The following is a 14,461-nucleotide window of genomic DNA, read 5'->3' on the forward strand; positions in this document are numbered from 1 at the left end:
GTGTGCACAGACACGTACATACTGAGGGGGTCCTCTTGGCACCTCCTCGCCCCCAAATCTAGCACTGCTTCCAGACACCCCGTCACCCAGCAGGGCGGCCCCCGGATCCCCCCTCACCTCCCTGCCCCGTCCCGGACACTCACCATCGTACAGATCGAGGCGATCTTACGGACGGTCATCAGTACGTCCATCCGCCCTCCTCCACCGTCGCCATGATGAACCGGAGCTCGGCCCTTGACAGCCGCAGCAGGGTCACCGGGAAAGCGCTCCGCCCGCTGCTGTGCTACATTGATAATGCGCCGACCGGAAACACGTAGAAATGAACCCGAGTTCCTTGTCTAGACGAATCCGCACAACGAGCGCGAGGAAAACCGGGCGACCTGCAGATAACGTGTACCGGTCCTGCGGAACTTCTCTATTACAGCCCCTTATGTGGGTGACTATCGGGCCCCGGAGAGAGCTACAGTGGGGTCTGGGAGGGAGCTGCCGTGACGTAGCAGTCATGTGGTGGTGCGGGCTGTCACGTGACTCAGCTCCAGCACCGCTAGCCCGTGCAGTACGCTCAGTCAGGCGGGGACTGGTCCTCACCCGGTTGTGTTGTCTCCCGGTGCTGGGGGGAGGGGTTCTGAAAGAAATTATTTCAGGGAATACTCCTACAGCCGGGGTCACACTAACCGACGCAAATACGGTCCGTATTTTACAGGCGTAATACGGATGACAGACCCCTAAATAGTGCTCCGTATGTCATCCGTAATCAAGGTGAGGTCGTGTATTTTGTGCATGTAAGCATCCGTATGGAATCTGTATGGTGAGATTTTCTCGCCGCCTTGCAGAATGGACATATAATGGAGCCCTATGACAGGGTTTCTAACAGAAACGAAATAATAGATATAGACACAGAGAATGCATATATATATATACACACACAAGTCATTGAGATAAACATATATAAATATATATATTTATATTTCACAGAGTTCTTCGTAGCAGAGTAGCCGCTAATTCAATTGCCGGCTTCTATCAAATCCTTCCCCAACCCGACATGAAATGACACATGGTTTGCATTCAGTAAAGCATTTCATTTCATGTTTTTCTTTATATGTCTTTGACTAATAATTTGATGCGGGTTTGTGTGCAAAATTTGGGAGTTGTAGTTGTTATTTTAAGGGGTTAATTCGTTGTTAAAAAATGCATGGGCTTCCCATTGCCCTGTAGCGGTGGCGAATGGGTTAATCTAACAAAGGGTTAATGTCACCTTACAATCGAATGGTGACATTAACCCTTTGTTAGATTAACCCACTCGCCAACAATATAGGGCAATGGGAAGCCCACGCATTTTTTAACAACGAATTAACCCCTTAAAATAACAACTACAACTCCCAAATTCTGCACACAAACCCGCATCTAATTATTAGTCAAAGACATATAAAGAAAAACATGAAATGAAATGCTTTACTGAATGTAAACAATGTGTCTTCTCATGTCGGGTTGGGGAAGGATTTGATAGAAGCCGGCAATTGAATTAGTGGCTATTCTGCTATGAAGAACTCTGTGAAATATATATATGTTTGTCACAATGACATGTATGTATATATATATGTATTCTATGTCTATTCTTTCGTTTCTTTATTAAACCTGTCAGGGTGAGTTTACTGTATAGCGCACTGAATTGCCGGCTTTTCTAAAAGACACCGGGGGCGTATTTCTCGCAAGTCACACGTGTGGTCCATGTGTAATCCGTATTTTTTGCGCACCCATAGACTTGCATTGGCGTACTATGGGCGTAGTACACTGACAATCGCAGCATGCTGCGATTGGCACGGACCGTAAAATACGCCCGAGAAATATACGGCTGTTGGGAGCAAACCCATAGAGAATCATTTGTCCGTGTGTAATGCGTGCTTTTAACGCCTCTCACTCAGCCGTATTCCTCGCCAGTGTGACCCCGGCCTACGGCTGGAGTCACTCTAACCTGCGCAAAATACAGTCCGTAGTTTACAGGCGTAATGCGGATGAATGACCCCTAAATAGTGCTCCGTATATCATCCGTAAGCAAGGTGTGGTCGCGTATTTTGCGCATGTCAGCATCCGTATGGCATCCGTATGGTGAGATTTTCTCACAGGCTTACAAAATGGACATATAATGAAGCCCTATGACAGGGTTTCTAAACAGAAACCAAAGAATAGATATAGACACATAGAATGCATATATATATATATATATATATGTATTCTATGTGTCTATATCTATTCTTTCTTTCTTTATTAAACCTGTCAGTGTGAGTTTACTGTATAGCGCACTGAATTGCCGGCTTTGCTAAAAGACACCTGGTGCGTATTTCTCGCAAGTCACATGTGTGGTCCGTGTGTAATCCGTATTTTTTGCGCACCCATAGACTTGCATTGGCGTACTATGGCCGTAGTACGCTGACAATCGCAGCATGCTGCAATTGGCACGGAGCGTAGAATACGGATGAGAAATATACGGCTGTTGGGAGCAAACCCATAGAGAATAACTTGTCCGTGTGTAATGCGTGCTTTTAGCGCCTCTCACTCGTCCGTATTCCTCGCCAGTGTGACCCCGGCCTTATTTTCTTTTCCTGAAGCTTTTTTTTTTTCCTTTTTTACATCCTTTTTGACTGAATGGGTTCATGGGTGTTGTTTGCACCAGTAGAGGACGAGGGGGTGTGAGCCCTACCACTTATCCTACTCCAGTCCCAGGTGGAGTAAGATTTGTGTCCTAGCAAACACCGCTGCTGTTCGTGAATTTAACCAAGGGCCATCGCCACTCTTCCGTCTCAGCCCACTTTATAGAAGCTAGCGGAAAATGGTGTACGACCGCCAAAAGGCTCAAAATGTTAACGCGGCCTCAAGCTACGCCAAAGTGATGCAACCTTTCCTCCTAGAAGCTGTGATGAATGGGCCGTATGTGTCCAGCTGGAGCAGGTTCCTCCATTAACTTCTTTTTTGCCAAGTGTTCTATGCGTCTCACATCAGAGATTAGACTAAGGCCTAAATGTTCACTCAGAGGTTCAGGATGTAATCTTTGCTTTGGAGAAGATGTGCTCTAAAATCTTCCCCAGAAACACTTTCATATACGATCCTAATGAATTTGCTGTGAATTCACTCTGGGTCAAATTTCATGAAATTTGCAGAATTTGAACAATTTGCAATTGAAGTTTCACAGATTGAAAAAAAATGTTTAGTTTCATTTCCCACATCAAATACCATGGGGTTTTTTTTTGTGGAAACTGCTTCAGAAAACGCACCTCCATTGGTGGGGATTTTCTTTTCTTTTCCTGCAGCTACATTTTTTTTTCTATGTAGTATTTTTTGCAGCTTTTAGATTGGACAATTCCTAGATTTAAGCATTTTCTGTCAGAAGCAAATTAATTCAAAGAAGTGATGTACTTTTCTTTTCTCCCAGCAAGCGTTTTTGAAAGTTTGAAGCACTTTAAGACAAATCAAAAGCCTGACCATGTAAAAGGCCAGGGCAACCACCAGGAGTTTCATTGCCCCATACTGGCAAACTTTTCGGGCCCCCTCGAGACTCTGCCCAGGCTCCACCCTAGATCCGCCTCCAACCCTAAGGCTGTGTGCCCACGTTGCGTTTTTTTAAGCATTTCCGCAGCGTTTATGCCGGCTCAGACGCTGCAGAAACGCTTAAAAGAAGCTTCACATTAAATAAAACGCGCGTTTTCTGGGAAAGGGATCAGTTTCCTGAGCGTTTAAAAGCACTAACGTGGGCACATAGCCTCAAACTTTCCACAGTTCCACTGCCCACTCTTGGAAAAACCACTTCTGCACCACGTCCTCACCAGTCACTCATTAAAGGGAATCTGTCACCCTTTTTTTTGGCTTGCAACTGCCAGCATAGACATCGGGGGCTTATCTACAGCATTCTGTAATGCTGTAGATAAGCCTCCGATGTAACCTGAAAGATAAGAAAAACATGTTATATTATACTCACCGGGGTGGGCGGTCCGGTCCGACGCCTCCCTTCTTCATGCGATGACGTCCTCTTCTCCCGTCCTGTAATGGCTGCGGCGCAAGCGCACTGCTCTGCCCTGTTGAGGGCAGAGCAGAGTCCTGCAGTGCGCAGAGGTCCGGCGCCTGCGCACTGCAGAATTCGAACACCATAGCCAGCAGCTTTTGTTTTGGCCAAAAGATTCTTTTTTAAAGCTGCCACCATGACAAGGTAGACTCTTTTGGCCGGGCCCTACTCTACTCTAACCTATTAAACATTTCTTAAAATACCCAATACTCTTTTAGGTATATTTTTCTTTGTTACTTTAAAATTATGTGTCACATACATTTTTTAAAATGAACAATAATACCACTTAGAAGGGACAGAAACAGATGAGTATGAGCCCTAACTGTGCAGACCTCCGTTTTATGTTGCCAAATTGGAAATGTGTCTAAAATATATGGAAACAAGTAGTACTGGCAATTGATATGGATGTGTGTGAGACAAAAAAACACAGCTGCAAAAATGTGGAAGCTGCCAGCAACAGTGGTACCAAATGCAGGTCACAATTGCCCCCCTTTGCTTCTGGCAAGCGTATTAGTGGGGAGGAAGCAGAGGGCATAATGGAATATATGACATCATTTGTCTCAGTCATAGCATTATGATATGATGTTACCTCTGACAGAAACACCATCAGCTTGAATTAGTGTTCTGCTCAGTCCACCTCTAGGGCTGCCAAAACATTTAATGTTGTAAATAGTGGAATTTCCATTTTGTCAATGACCCATGTATCTGCCCCTTAGTCCCCTATCCCACTACATCTCGGAAGGACTTAATGAAGATACTAGACCTGAACAACTTCTTCAAGTTGATTCATATTAATGAGAAGAATAAACAGTCTCCGCTTTTGTACTTGGATGACATGGAGATGGGGGACATGATTCAAATGCCTAGCTGTGTTGCTGGCTGTGCGAAACATGGTGGTAGGGGCACTGCTAGTGTTGGTTGCACTCTAATAATAATTTAATTCTGTAGCACTTTACAATTAAGCGGGGACATGTGCAGACTATAAAAACAATAGAAAATAACACATAAGATGTGCCAAATCTGGCACTTAACATTGATCTTCCCACTTGCCTAGTGGCAAGTGGGGTAATATTTGTGGGGTTGATGTCAGCTTTGTATTGTCAACTGACATCAAGCCCCTGGGGTTAGTAATGGAGAGAAGTCACGTAAGAAACCCCCATTAATAACTTAAAAAGTTTGGAAATAAACACAGCAAGAATAAAATCCTTTATCTGAAATAAAACAAAACACTCTGTCATACACATTTATTTAAAAATTAAAACAATTATTCTCACTTTTACACCAAATCCATTGAAGCCCATGTTCCCTGTTAAAAAAAAAAAATAAACAACCACATCCCTTACCTGTTGGACGTGAATATATTCCTCCAATGTCAATGTCCCCTGTAAAAAAAAAAAAATTATAAATATCCATATCCTTCACTTGTCCAATGTGAAGATAATCTATAATGTCCCAAACCGTAATCCATCTATGCAACATCTGGTTTACAAACTTAACAGTGGTATGAAGCGACCGTCCAGGCTGAAAACCAGGAGACAATGAGCTGCTTCAGTGACGAGCAGTGACGTCATAAAGGTTAGCGGTGGACACTGAAGCTGTGTTCCCCCGTGAAGTTGACGACTGTGAACATGGATGATGAACTGTAGTGACCTCAATGAGATCACCGCTTGCACCGCGTGAAAAGTCTGACATCTGCACAGAACCATTGAATACAATGGGTGTGCTTCTGTTCGTATTTGCAGCTCGTGAAGGGGACCTAAAGCACTGCAAAGTGGTTTTTCAGCTTGAAACAACGGTGTGAAAGGCCATTCAGTGGATGATTTGCTGCTGTGCATCAATCGGCAACTCTCACAATGTTTGGCTGATTTACAGGCAAGCAAAGTAATTCAACACTCCCTGCATGGGCCACAACCTGAATTTAATAGGGCAACATTTTATTAGAGATATATATCCCTTTCAAATGGATCATAGCTGTAGTCAGGAAAGTGTCAGCTCATTTCTTCTCTTCTTACATGGCAAGCCCTCCTGTCTTTGAGAAACAGAATGGTATGGAAGTACGCCACCTGATTTGCGACATTGCAACCCTCTGGAATTTGACCCCGCATATGTTGGATCATCTGTGTCATGCTGCAAAATTGGACTGGGAGTTGCTTTGAGATCCGCCATTGGCAGCTAATGAGAATCGCGTCACCTACTGAGGCCCATAAAAGAGGCAAAAAAATGTGTCACTTGTGACCAATGTGGAATAAAAAATGTCTTCCCCCTCATATTTATCCTTGCAAGAACATTCGCCAGAATGCAAAAAGTAAGGCTAGGTTCACATTGCGTTAGGGGCATCCGTTTAACGGATACGTTAAACGGATGCGCTAACGCAGATGTCATTCTTGACATCTTTTGTGACCTAGTGCTATCGTATGCGCTACCGCATGGTAACTTTTCATTACCATGCGCTACCATGCATTAGCCCATACAGGTCAATGCACAGCGAACGCGTCCCTTCGCTGTGCGCTAGACCCGAAGCACCCACGGACACTGCAGACCACGTTCGAGGGCGCATCATGAAGTAACACATCATCGCTAACGCATGCCGATTTTGGCATGAGTTAGAATGCATTACTATTATTGAGGGCAATGGCGGCGTTAACGCTTCCGTTACATAGCGTTACTGCCGCTATGTAACGGATGCCGTCGGCGCATTGCCCACAACGCAATGTGAACTCGGCCTATATAGGAAGAGCAGCCACTTGCTCATATTCATCGCCACCCTGTGTTTGGTCCACGTTACATCATGCTGGATTTGGACGAGGAGCAGCAATATGGAGACATACTGTAGAATTGACATGCGTGGAGGGAACGACAATCAGTGAAAATGACAATGATAGTGGCCATGTTAGCCAACTGTCACAGCAGAATGTTGAAAATCAACAGGGTTCTAGGGCATGTTGATGAGCATGGTAAGCTGTATGCTGGAATGTTTGTGGGATGATAGGCATATTGTTATATTTTATGATCATGCATCTTCTGCTGCTGCCACTTCAGCCACACATCTCCTGGCTGCCCTCCATGTTTTCTAGTACTAGACGGTATTGAAGTGTACTCTCTTCAGGGCACACAAACATAAAACAGCTACCAAAATAGGGCTAATTTTTTAGAAAGGATTGAATTGCTTTTTTACTTTGTAAAGATCTAGACTGTGCTTCCTCCCTAAAAAAGGTATCATTTTGGATGGCTTGATAAAAAGTCTTTGTAACTGCCTAATCATTTTGATAAGGGCAAACCTGTCGCTCTCCCCCAAAAAAGAGATACAGTTTACGCTCCTGGTTCAGAAGCCATTTCTTTTTCCTGTCCAAAATAGTACACCTGTTTTTGCTCCCTAATAAAATGGATAATTTTTAGACTGCTTGTGAATCCCTTCTACATTTAACAAAGTACAAGGCTTTTGATACTCCCCAAATGGTTAATTTCTACACCCTCTATGCGAAAAAGCCACAGCTTCTTCAGTTTGCACAGCCTGTATATAAACACCAGAAAGGCATGCATTACCCCCCCAATAAGGTAAATTTCACCAGTTTTTACAATAGTCTGATACTGCAGTGTTGTTTACCACTGAATGGTTGCTAATATACTGTATTTGTACACATTATGCCCCCTTACACATGCTGCCGACCAATCTCCAGCTATAACTGCATCCATGAAAAAACACCACTCATCACTGAAGAGCCTCTGGTCAACATCTGGAGATCACATGGACAACTCCATGAAGAGGCCTTTACCCAGATTATGGAGTGGCATGGGATGGCATAATGTTCATTATCCAGCTCCCTCTAGTATTCATTCCCGGTACACTAACAGATCACGATTAAATTGCTTTGGTGATGTAACTGGTAGGGGTATGGCCATTTCTTCAAAATGTTTCAGGATCCTTCTTACAACACCAGGCCACATTTTGCTAGTTCTACTATGTGCATCTTGCATGGTCTAAACATGCTATCATGGCCTGCAGCATTTATGGACTTGTCTCCCATTGCATATCTGGAACATTATTGGTCGGCAATTGCAAAGGGAGCTGCCAGCAGCAGCGCTTGACGACTTTCATGCCCAATTGCATTTAGCTTGGCAGTACGTTCCTCAGACAGCCATTAATAACCTCACTAATAGCAGCCAAGGTGTGCAAGTGCATGTAGTTTTGCATGTGATGCCTCATACTTGATCCAGAATAAATTGAAAAAAATATAAATTTTTTTTCTGCATTTGCATATCATTAACATGATATATACTGTAGATGAGCTTCAGTGGAGTACCAAGATGGCGGCACAGAGCCTTCAGCAGGACCCTAGCTGTTATCATAAATCTATCAGCGCTCTGCAATCACGTCACATAGGACCAGTAATCGCGAGCAATGGCACATTTTCCATTTAAATGCCTCTGCCAGAGATTGACTACAGCGCTTAAATGCTTAACAGCCAAAGCTCATCTCCAGCTGCAGGTGTTAGGCTGGAGTCACACTAACCTGCGTAAAATACGGTCAGTGTTTTACATGCGTAATACGGATGAATGGCCCCTAAACAGTGCTCCGTATGTCATCCGTAATCAAGGTGTGATCGCGTATTTTGCGCATGTCAGCATCCGTATGTAATCCGTATGGCATCTGTATGGTGAGATTTTCTCGCCGCCTTGCAAAATGGACATATAATGGAGCCCTATGACAGGGTTTCTAAAAGAAACCAAAGAATAGATATAGACACATAGAATGCGCATATATATATATATATATATATATATATATATGTATTCTTTGTGTCTATATCTATTCTTTTGTTTCTTTATTAAACCTGTCAGTGTGAGATTACTGTATAGCGCACTGAATTGCCGGCTTTTCTAAAAGACACCTGGTGCGTATTTCTCGCAAGTCACATGTGTGGTCCGTGTGTAATTCGTATTTTTTGCGCACCCATAGACTTGCATTGGCGTATTACGGCCGTAGTACGCTGACAATCGCAGCATGCTGTGATTGGCACGGAGCGTAGAATACGGAGGAGAAATATACGGCTGGTGTGAGGGACCCCATAGAGAATCATTGGTCCGTGTCTAATGCGTGCTTTTAGCGCCTCTCACTCGGCCGTATTCCTCGCCAGTGTGACTCCGGCCTTAGAGGCAAATGCCCACAATTTAATATGGCCAGTATCTGCCCCATGTGGAGAAGGCTTAGCTCCTGATCCACACACAATCACCCCCGCACTCACGTACATGTATGAGATATAACACTAAGGATTTAAATGGGTTCTCCAGAACTTGGGTAATCACTTCTTAAATACTGTATTTCCTCTTCACAAATGAAAACATCTTATATTCACCTTCCATACCAATAGTGGAATCCCCCTTGAAGCATTTTACTGGTGGTTCAGATCACAGTTGTTCTTAATTATTTATTATTATGCTTACTTATAAATTATAACTCTGTAGCACCATCATATTACACAGCACTTTACAGACATTGCTGTCCCCACCCCATTGGACTAAATTCCTTATCAGTACATCTTTGGGAACCGGGCGAAACTCACGCAAATTGGGGAGAGCATAAGGCTATGTGCACACATAGTTTTTTGGCTCTGCAGATTTTGGAGTGAAAACCGCAGATAAATCCGCAAGACTAAAGTCCTGCGGTTTTGCCTGCGGTTTTACACCTCATAATGGATGAGGTGTAAAACTGCAGCGTTTCTGCACCAAACAATTGACGTGCTGCGGATTGTAAACCGCAGCAAAACCGTGCGGAAAAATCCACAGCATGTGCACAGCGTTTTTTTATTTCCATAGGAAACAAAGGTACTGTACAACGCAGCAGAATCTGCACCGTGTGCACACACACCCTAGAAGCTCTTTGCTGATGTTGTCCTTGGTCAGATTTTTTATCCCAGGACTTCAGGGTTACAAAGCAACAGTGCTAACCACTGAGCCACCATGCTGCCCAATGTTGAGGTTTTGTGAACAACAATGGGAATCTTTTGACTTTTTTGATGTAGGTACCCTCCTCCCTATGTTGTGGCTATTCCATCATATTACTGAGTTTTAAATTCTACCCAATTTGTGTAAGATTACGTAGAGACCCCATGCACTAATTTACAGATACTGTAAGGTCATCCATGATGTCGCTTTTAGTATTGTTATTTTTGTATACTCTTTGCTGTGTGATTGTTCTATTGCAGCTTTCTACTGATACTTATTTTACACTATATGTTAATGAAGTAAATTTCAGCAAAACTCCCCTATATCATCTTACTGTGGCTCATATGGCTCAGTACAATTATCTAATTTTCCTCTTCTTCCAGGTGGATTACTTACTTGTGCTCTTACCCACTCCAAACACATTTTTTTTTTCAAAGCTCACATGACTTTGCAATAACTTTCCAGGTTGCCAAGATCATATAGGCTATCAAGTCACTGGAGCCCCTGTAAATATTCGGGAGGAACGCTACGTCTTAAAGCAACAATGCGCGTTTAGTGTTCTAATGTGCAGATTAAAATGAGATGTGTTAAGGGGGTTTTACACTAAGCGATATCGCTAGCAATATCGCTAAAACGTCACTGATTTTGTGACGTTATAGCGATATTGCTAGCGATATCGCTATGTGTGATACTTACCTCCGACCGGCTCCCCCGCTGTCCATCGCTGATCGCGCGAGAATGTCCGGCTCCATTTCTCGTCGTCTGCTTCCTGCTGAGACTTCCTGCTGTGACGACGAGCGACGCGTGGACGCGGGCGGGAGGACGCCAGGATCGCTGTGTGTGAAAGGTGAGTATCGTGCGCTGCGTCGCTGCTGCATCGCTGTGAGATCTGCCTGTTTGGCAGCTCACTAGCGATCATTTAGCGATGCACCAGCGATCCTGACCGGGTCGGATCGCTGGTCGGATCGCTGGTGCATCGCTAAATGTAAAAGGGCCTTTAGATTCCAGTACAGAACACTGATCCTGGGGACGGAAACTGCAGAAAAATAAAAGCATACTTATTTGAAATATTATGATGGAGACATTTTAACCTTTGCTGAGCCCTACAGTCATGGTCCCAAAGATCAACACTCGGACACAGTCTATAATAGATCAAGGGTGCAAAGTTTGACTTTGACTTTTCTCATAATGTAGTTTATGTGGCTGAGGTGGTATTATCACTGAGGCCAGGGTTACGCGATTAGTCTCTCTAGGAGACTAATCAATTATGTTAATGATATTCTGCTATGAGTTCAAACAGAGTATCTGCTTAGTGTGATCTGATTCTCTCGCATGAGAAAATCAAATCACAAGTGTGGAGAAGACAGAGAACTTAGGGTACCATTACACTTAGCGATGCACCAGCGATCCCGACAACGATATGGATCGCTGGTGCATCGCTAAGTGGTCGCTAGTGAGCTGCCACACAGGCAGGGGTCGCTACTTACCTGTCAGACGCGGCGATCCTGACATCCTCCCGCCCGCGTCCACATGTCGCTCGTCGGCACCACAGGAAGCCCAGCAGGAAGCGCCTGATGAGAAATGGTCCAGGACGTTCTCGTGCAACCAGCGATGAGCAGCGGGGGAGCCGGTCGGAGGTAAGTATCAGACATAGCGATATCGCTAGCAATATCGCTGCTACGTCACAAAATCGGTGACGTTACAGCAATATTGCTAGCGATATCGCTACGTGTAACGGGGGCTTAACTTAATCTCTTAACCATTTTCTCCATTACCTGAGTCTGCTGGAATCGGACTGCACTCGGATGTCATCCGAGTGCAGTCCAATGTTTTACAAGCACCCATAAACTTGTATGAGTGCGTGTCATCTGATTAGCAAAGCCACTGGCAGCATGCTGTAATTTTGTTTTTCATGCCGAATCAGCATGATAACAAAAAAAGCAGATCTGCATTGCCCCATAGTATAACATTTTTTCTGAGTGCTATCTGATAAAACATCACATAGCACTCGGCTGTGTTATACACTCATGTGAGCAAGCCCTAAACGTTGGCCAAAAGAAGCAGAGCTCTTCTAAAATAAAACCGCAAAATTAGGGGCGCTCAGCATTGTCTCAGTATGCTTGGTTCCAGGAAAAAAAAAATCAAAGGCCACAGCTTCCGTAGTAATGCTTTGATTAGATTTTTATTCAATTTTTTCGTAACATTTTTGCAAAACATTTTCATTGTGCTCTGATTATTTTATAATATAAGTCTGTGCTAATTATGGAAGACAAATGACAGCAGTTGGGCCACGCTTGGTTGTTTCCCGCCAGAGGAGTGTGCTGTCACTCCTGTCTCCACCATGAACAGCAAATTATGAGTAACTTCATTACACCTGTGTGATATGTGACTCTTCAGATGTTGTATTAGTCTATGCCTGATGAAGAGACCTGAGTAGTCTGGAAAGCTTGCAATGTGTTACCATCTTTTCAGTTTGCCATTAAAAGGTATCAACCACTGAGGACTCTCAATCCTGAATATTCTTCATTACACCTATAATGTGTACGTGCCTTTTTTGCAGAGACCTGTAGTTAAAATAAAAAATGTAAATATTTTAAAGGAAGTAGCATTATGTAAACAAAAACTACATCCCAAGAACATCCGCTCGATATTAGACAGAATTATTACTTAGTTTATAAACAGAAGCAACATTTTGCATTCAGACATGTCTTCCTAATTCACGCCTCTAACGCGCACAGGCTTTTCTGATTGGCAAAGTTTGGCCACTATTAGGATGTGGACAAGACGCTACATTCTGTATGGATCTATGAAAGACTGCATGTTTTACAACTGACTCACAGGCTCCAGGACTTATTGTTCTCTGTCTCCCTCTAGCAGGGTGTCTCACAAGAATAAGGATTAAACCAATGAAGCCTGAACTCCTTCTCAAATTGAAGGACCAACCGTTTTGATTAACCATTTCTACGCAGACGATCAAATCTTTTGGAATTCTGTACCTCTATGAAACTGACTTTCTAGTATGCAAATTTTGTATCCCATGTAAAACTGTTGATCATTGAGTGCCTTTAAATACATCAGTGATTTGCATGGTTTCTTTAAACATGCAGTAGAGACCTTTTTATTTCAGCGAAACTAGGATTAAGATATTTCATCTACTTACAAATATGGTTTTCATCAACAGTTTCCGCAATTAAATGCCAAAAATAAAATATTGGTTTCTACTTTCTAATTAAAAAGTTGTAGAGTACTGCTTCGTGTTTTTGGGTTTTATATACAGTTTGCACAGAAAACGTAGGAAGGTTATCTACAGAATGAGTATCTGAGGAGGAGATACAGTTAAAATCACTATTTCCCATATCCCCTCCCCACGGAATGTCAATGAACAACTTGTGATTGGATGCTAGAAGAAGGAATCAGTTTTCACTCAAGCTGGGAGAGAAAAGTTCTCCTCTGCCTTTGAACAAGTCCCTCAGAGTGGGCACAGTCCTGTCTTGCCTTTGGAGGTCTCAGCAGCCTGACCTACTTTCAAACAATGATATTAGATTCAAGAAGCTGTGGAACCTAATAATAACACTTTAACATTCCCATTGGACATTTTTTGGCACTAGCCCCATAGATTATGTCCCAGTTCTCCCACAACTATCTACTAGTTCCTATCCCTGAATACCCCCTCTTGGATTGTGATGCTAACAGGAACATCAAGATTGTGGTTCTTGGGGGCAACGGTGTTGGAAAAACAGGTAAGATGTATAAATGTCTAGTAATAGTAATGTGGATTTCTTCACAAAGATGATAATGATCTTCTGCAGTTCTTGATATTCCAATTTGCATTTCCTGTGGGTCGGATACATTATTAAGTAATTGGTGCTCCGAATGACATTTCTTTAGGATTTATTTGTCTAGTAGTATAGTAGTAGAGCTGAGCATTAAGTATTAGAGTTGAAACTGGAACAAATGCATCAGTTTGCTGTCAAAACTCAACAATGATTGTACCTCAATGCTTCATACAATAAATGCCCTTTTCCATGGGTTGATAATCGGCCTAATGAGCGTACACAAAATTGCTCGTTTATAATCATCCATTCGTTTGGACCTTGTCAGCGATCAGCCATTGAACTAGAAAATGACCTTTCGGTGGCTGATCACATCTTTTATGCAGCCTAAAAAAGAATTGTCGACAGCACATTAAACAGTGTTAACACTTGTTCATTCCCAGACCTTGAAATGAGCACCTTACTGATGTCACATCATCAATCAGTGCTTGTTACTTAAGGCAAAGGCAATTTATTATACACAGTGGTTCTTTTCTATATGGTCTCTTGATCATCTCCATCTTCATAGGACAGTATGTACCAACCAGTCCATTCAGGGAGTTGCATTTAACTATACAAGCTGGTTTTGGGTAGAATTGTAAATATATTGTGAAATACTGTGTAACCCAGTAAGGTCAGTGTAAGATTACAG

The 14,461-nt window shown here is 43.1% G+C and overlaps 1 protein-coding gene and 1 long non-coding RNA gene across 3 annotated transcripts in view; both read left to right on the forward strand.

Annotated features, from left to right (window-relative positions):
- Positions 1-361: 361 nt before the first annotated feature.
- On the forward strand, positions 362-13,244 carry LOC141050878 (uncharacterized). Of its 2 annotated transcripts, none has more exons than XR_012220550.1 (2): positions 362-759; positions 12,872-13,244. It is a non-coding gene; the product is annotated as an uncharacterized lncRNA (long non-coding RNA). The 2 variants fall into 2 exon arrangements; XR_012220549.1 differs by having other exon boundaries at positions 12,875-13,244.
- Positions 13,245-13,440: 196 nt separating this feature from the next.
- LOC141050877 (ras-like protein family member 11A-like) overlaps positions 13,441-14,461 on the forward strand; it is a 116,034-nt gene continuing 115,013 nt past the window's right edge. The window contains exon 1 of the mRNA XM_073547541.1: positions 13,441-13,737. Coding sequence (XP_073403642.1) covers positions 13,617-13,737 — 121 coding nt within the window. The 5' untranslated portion in view covers positions 13,441-13,616. The remainder of the gene's footprint in view (positions 13,738-14,461) is intronic.

This window comes from Dendrobates tinctorius, unplaced genomic scaffold (genome assembly GCF_039654945.1).
Source record: "Dendrobates tinctorius isolate UK_male_01 unplaced genomic scaffold, ASM3965494v1 ptg000154l, whole genome shotgun sequence".
Classification (NCBI taxonomy): Eukaryota; Metazoa; Chordata; class Amphibia; order Anura; family Dendrobatidae; genus Dendrobates; species Dendrobates tinctorius.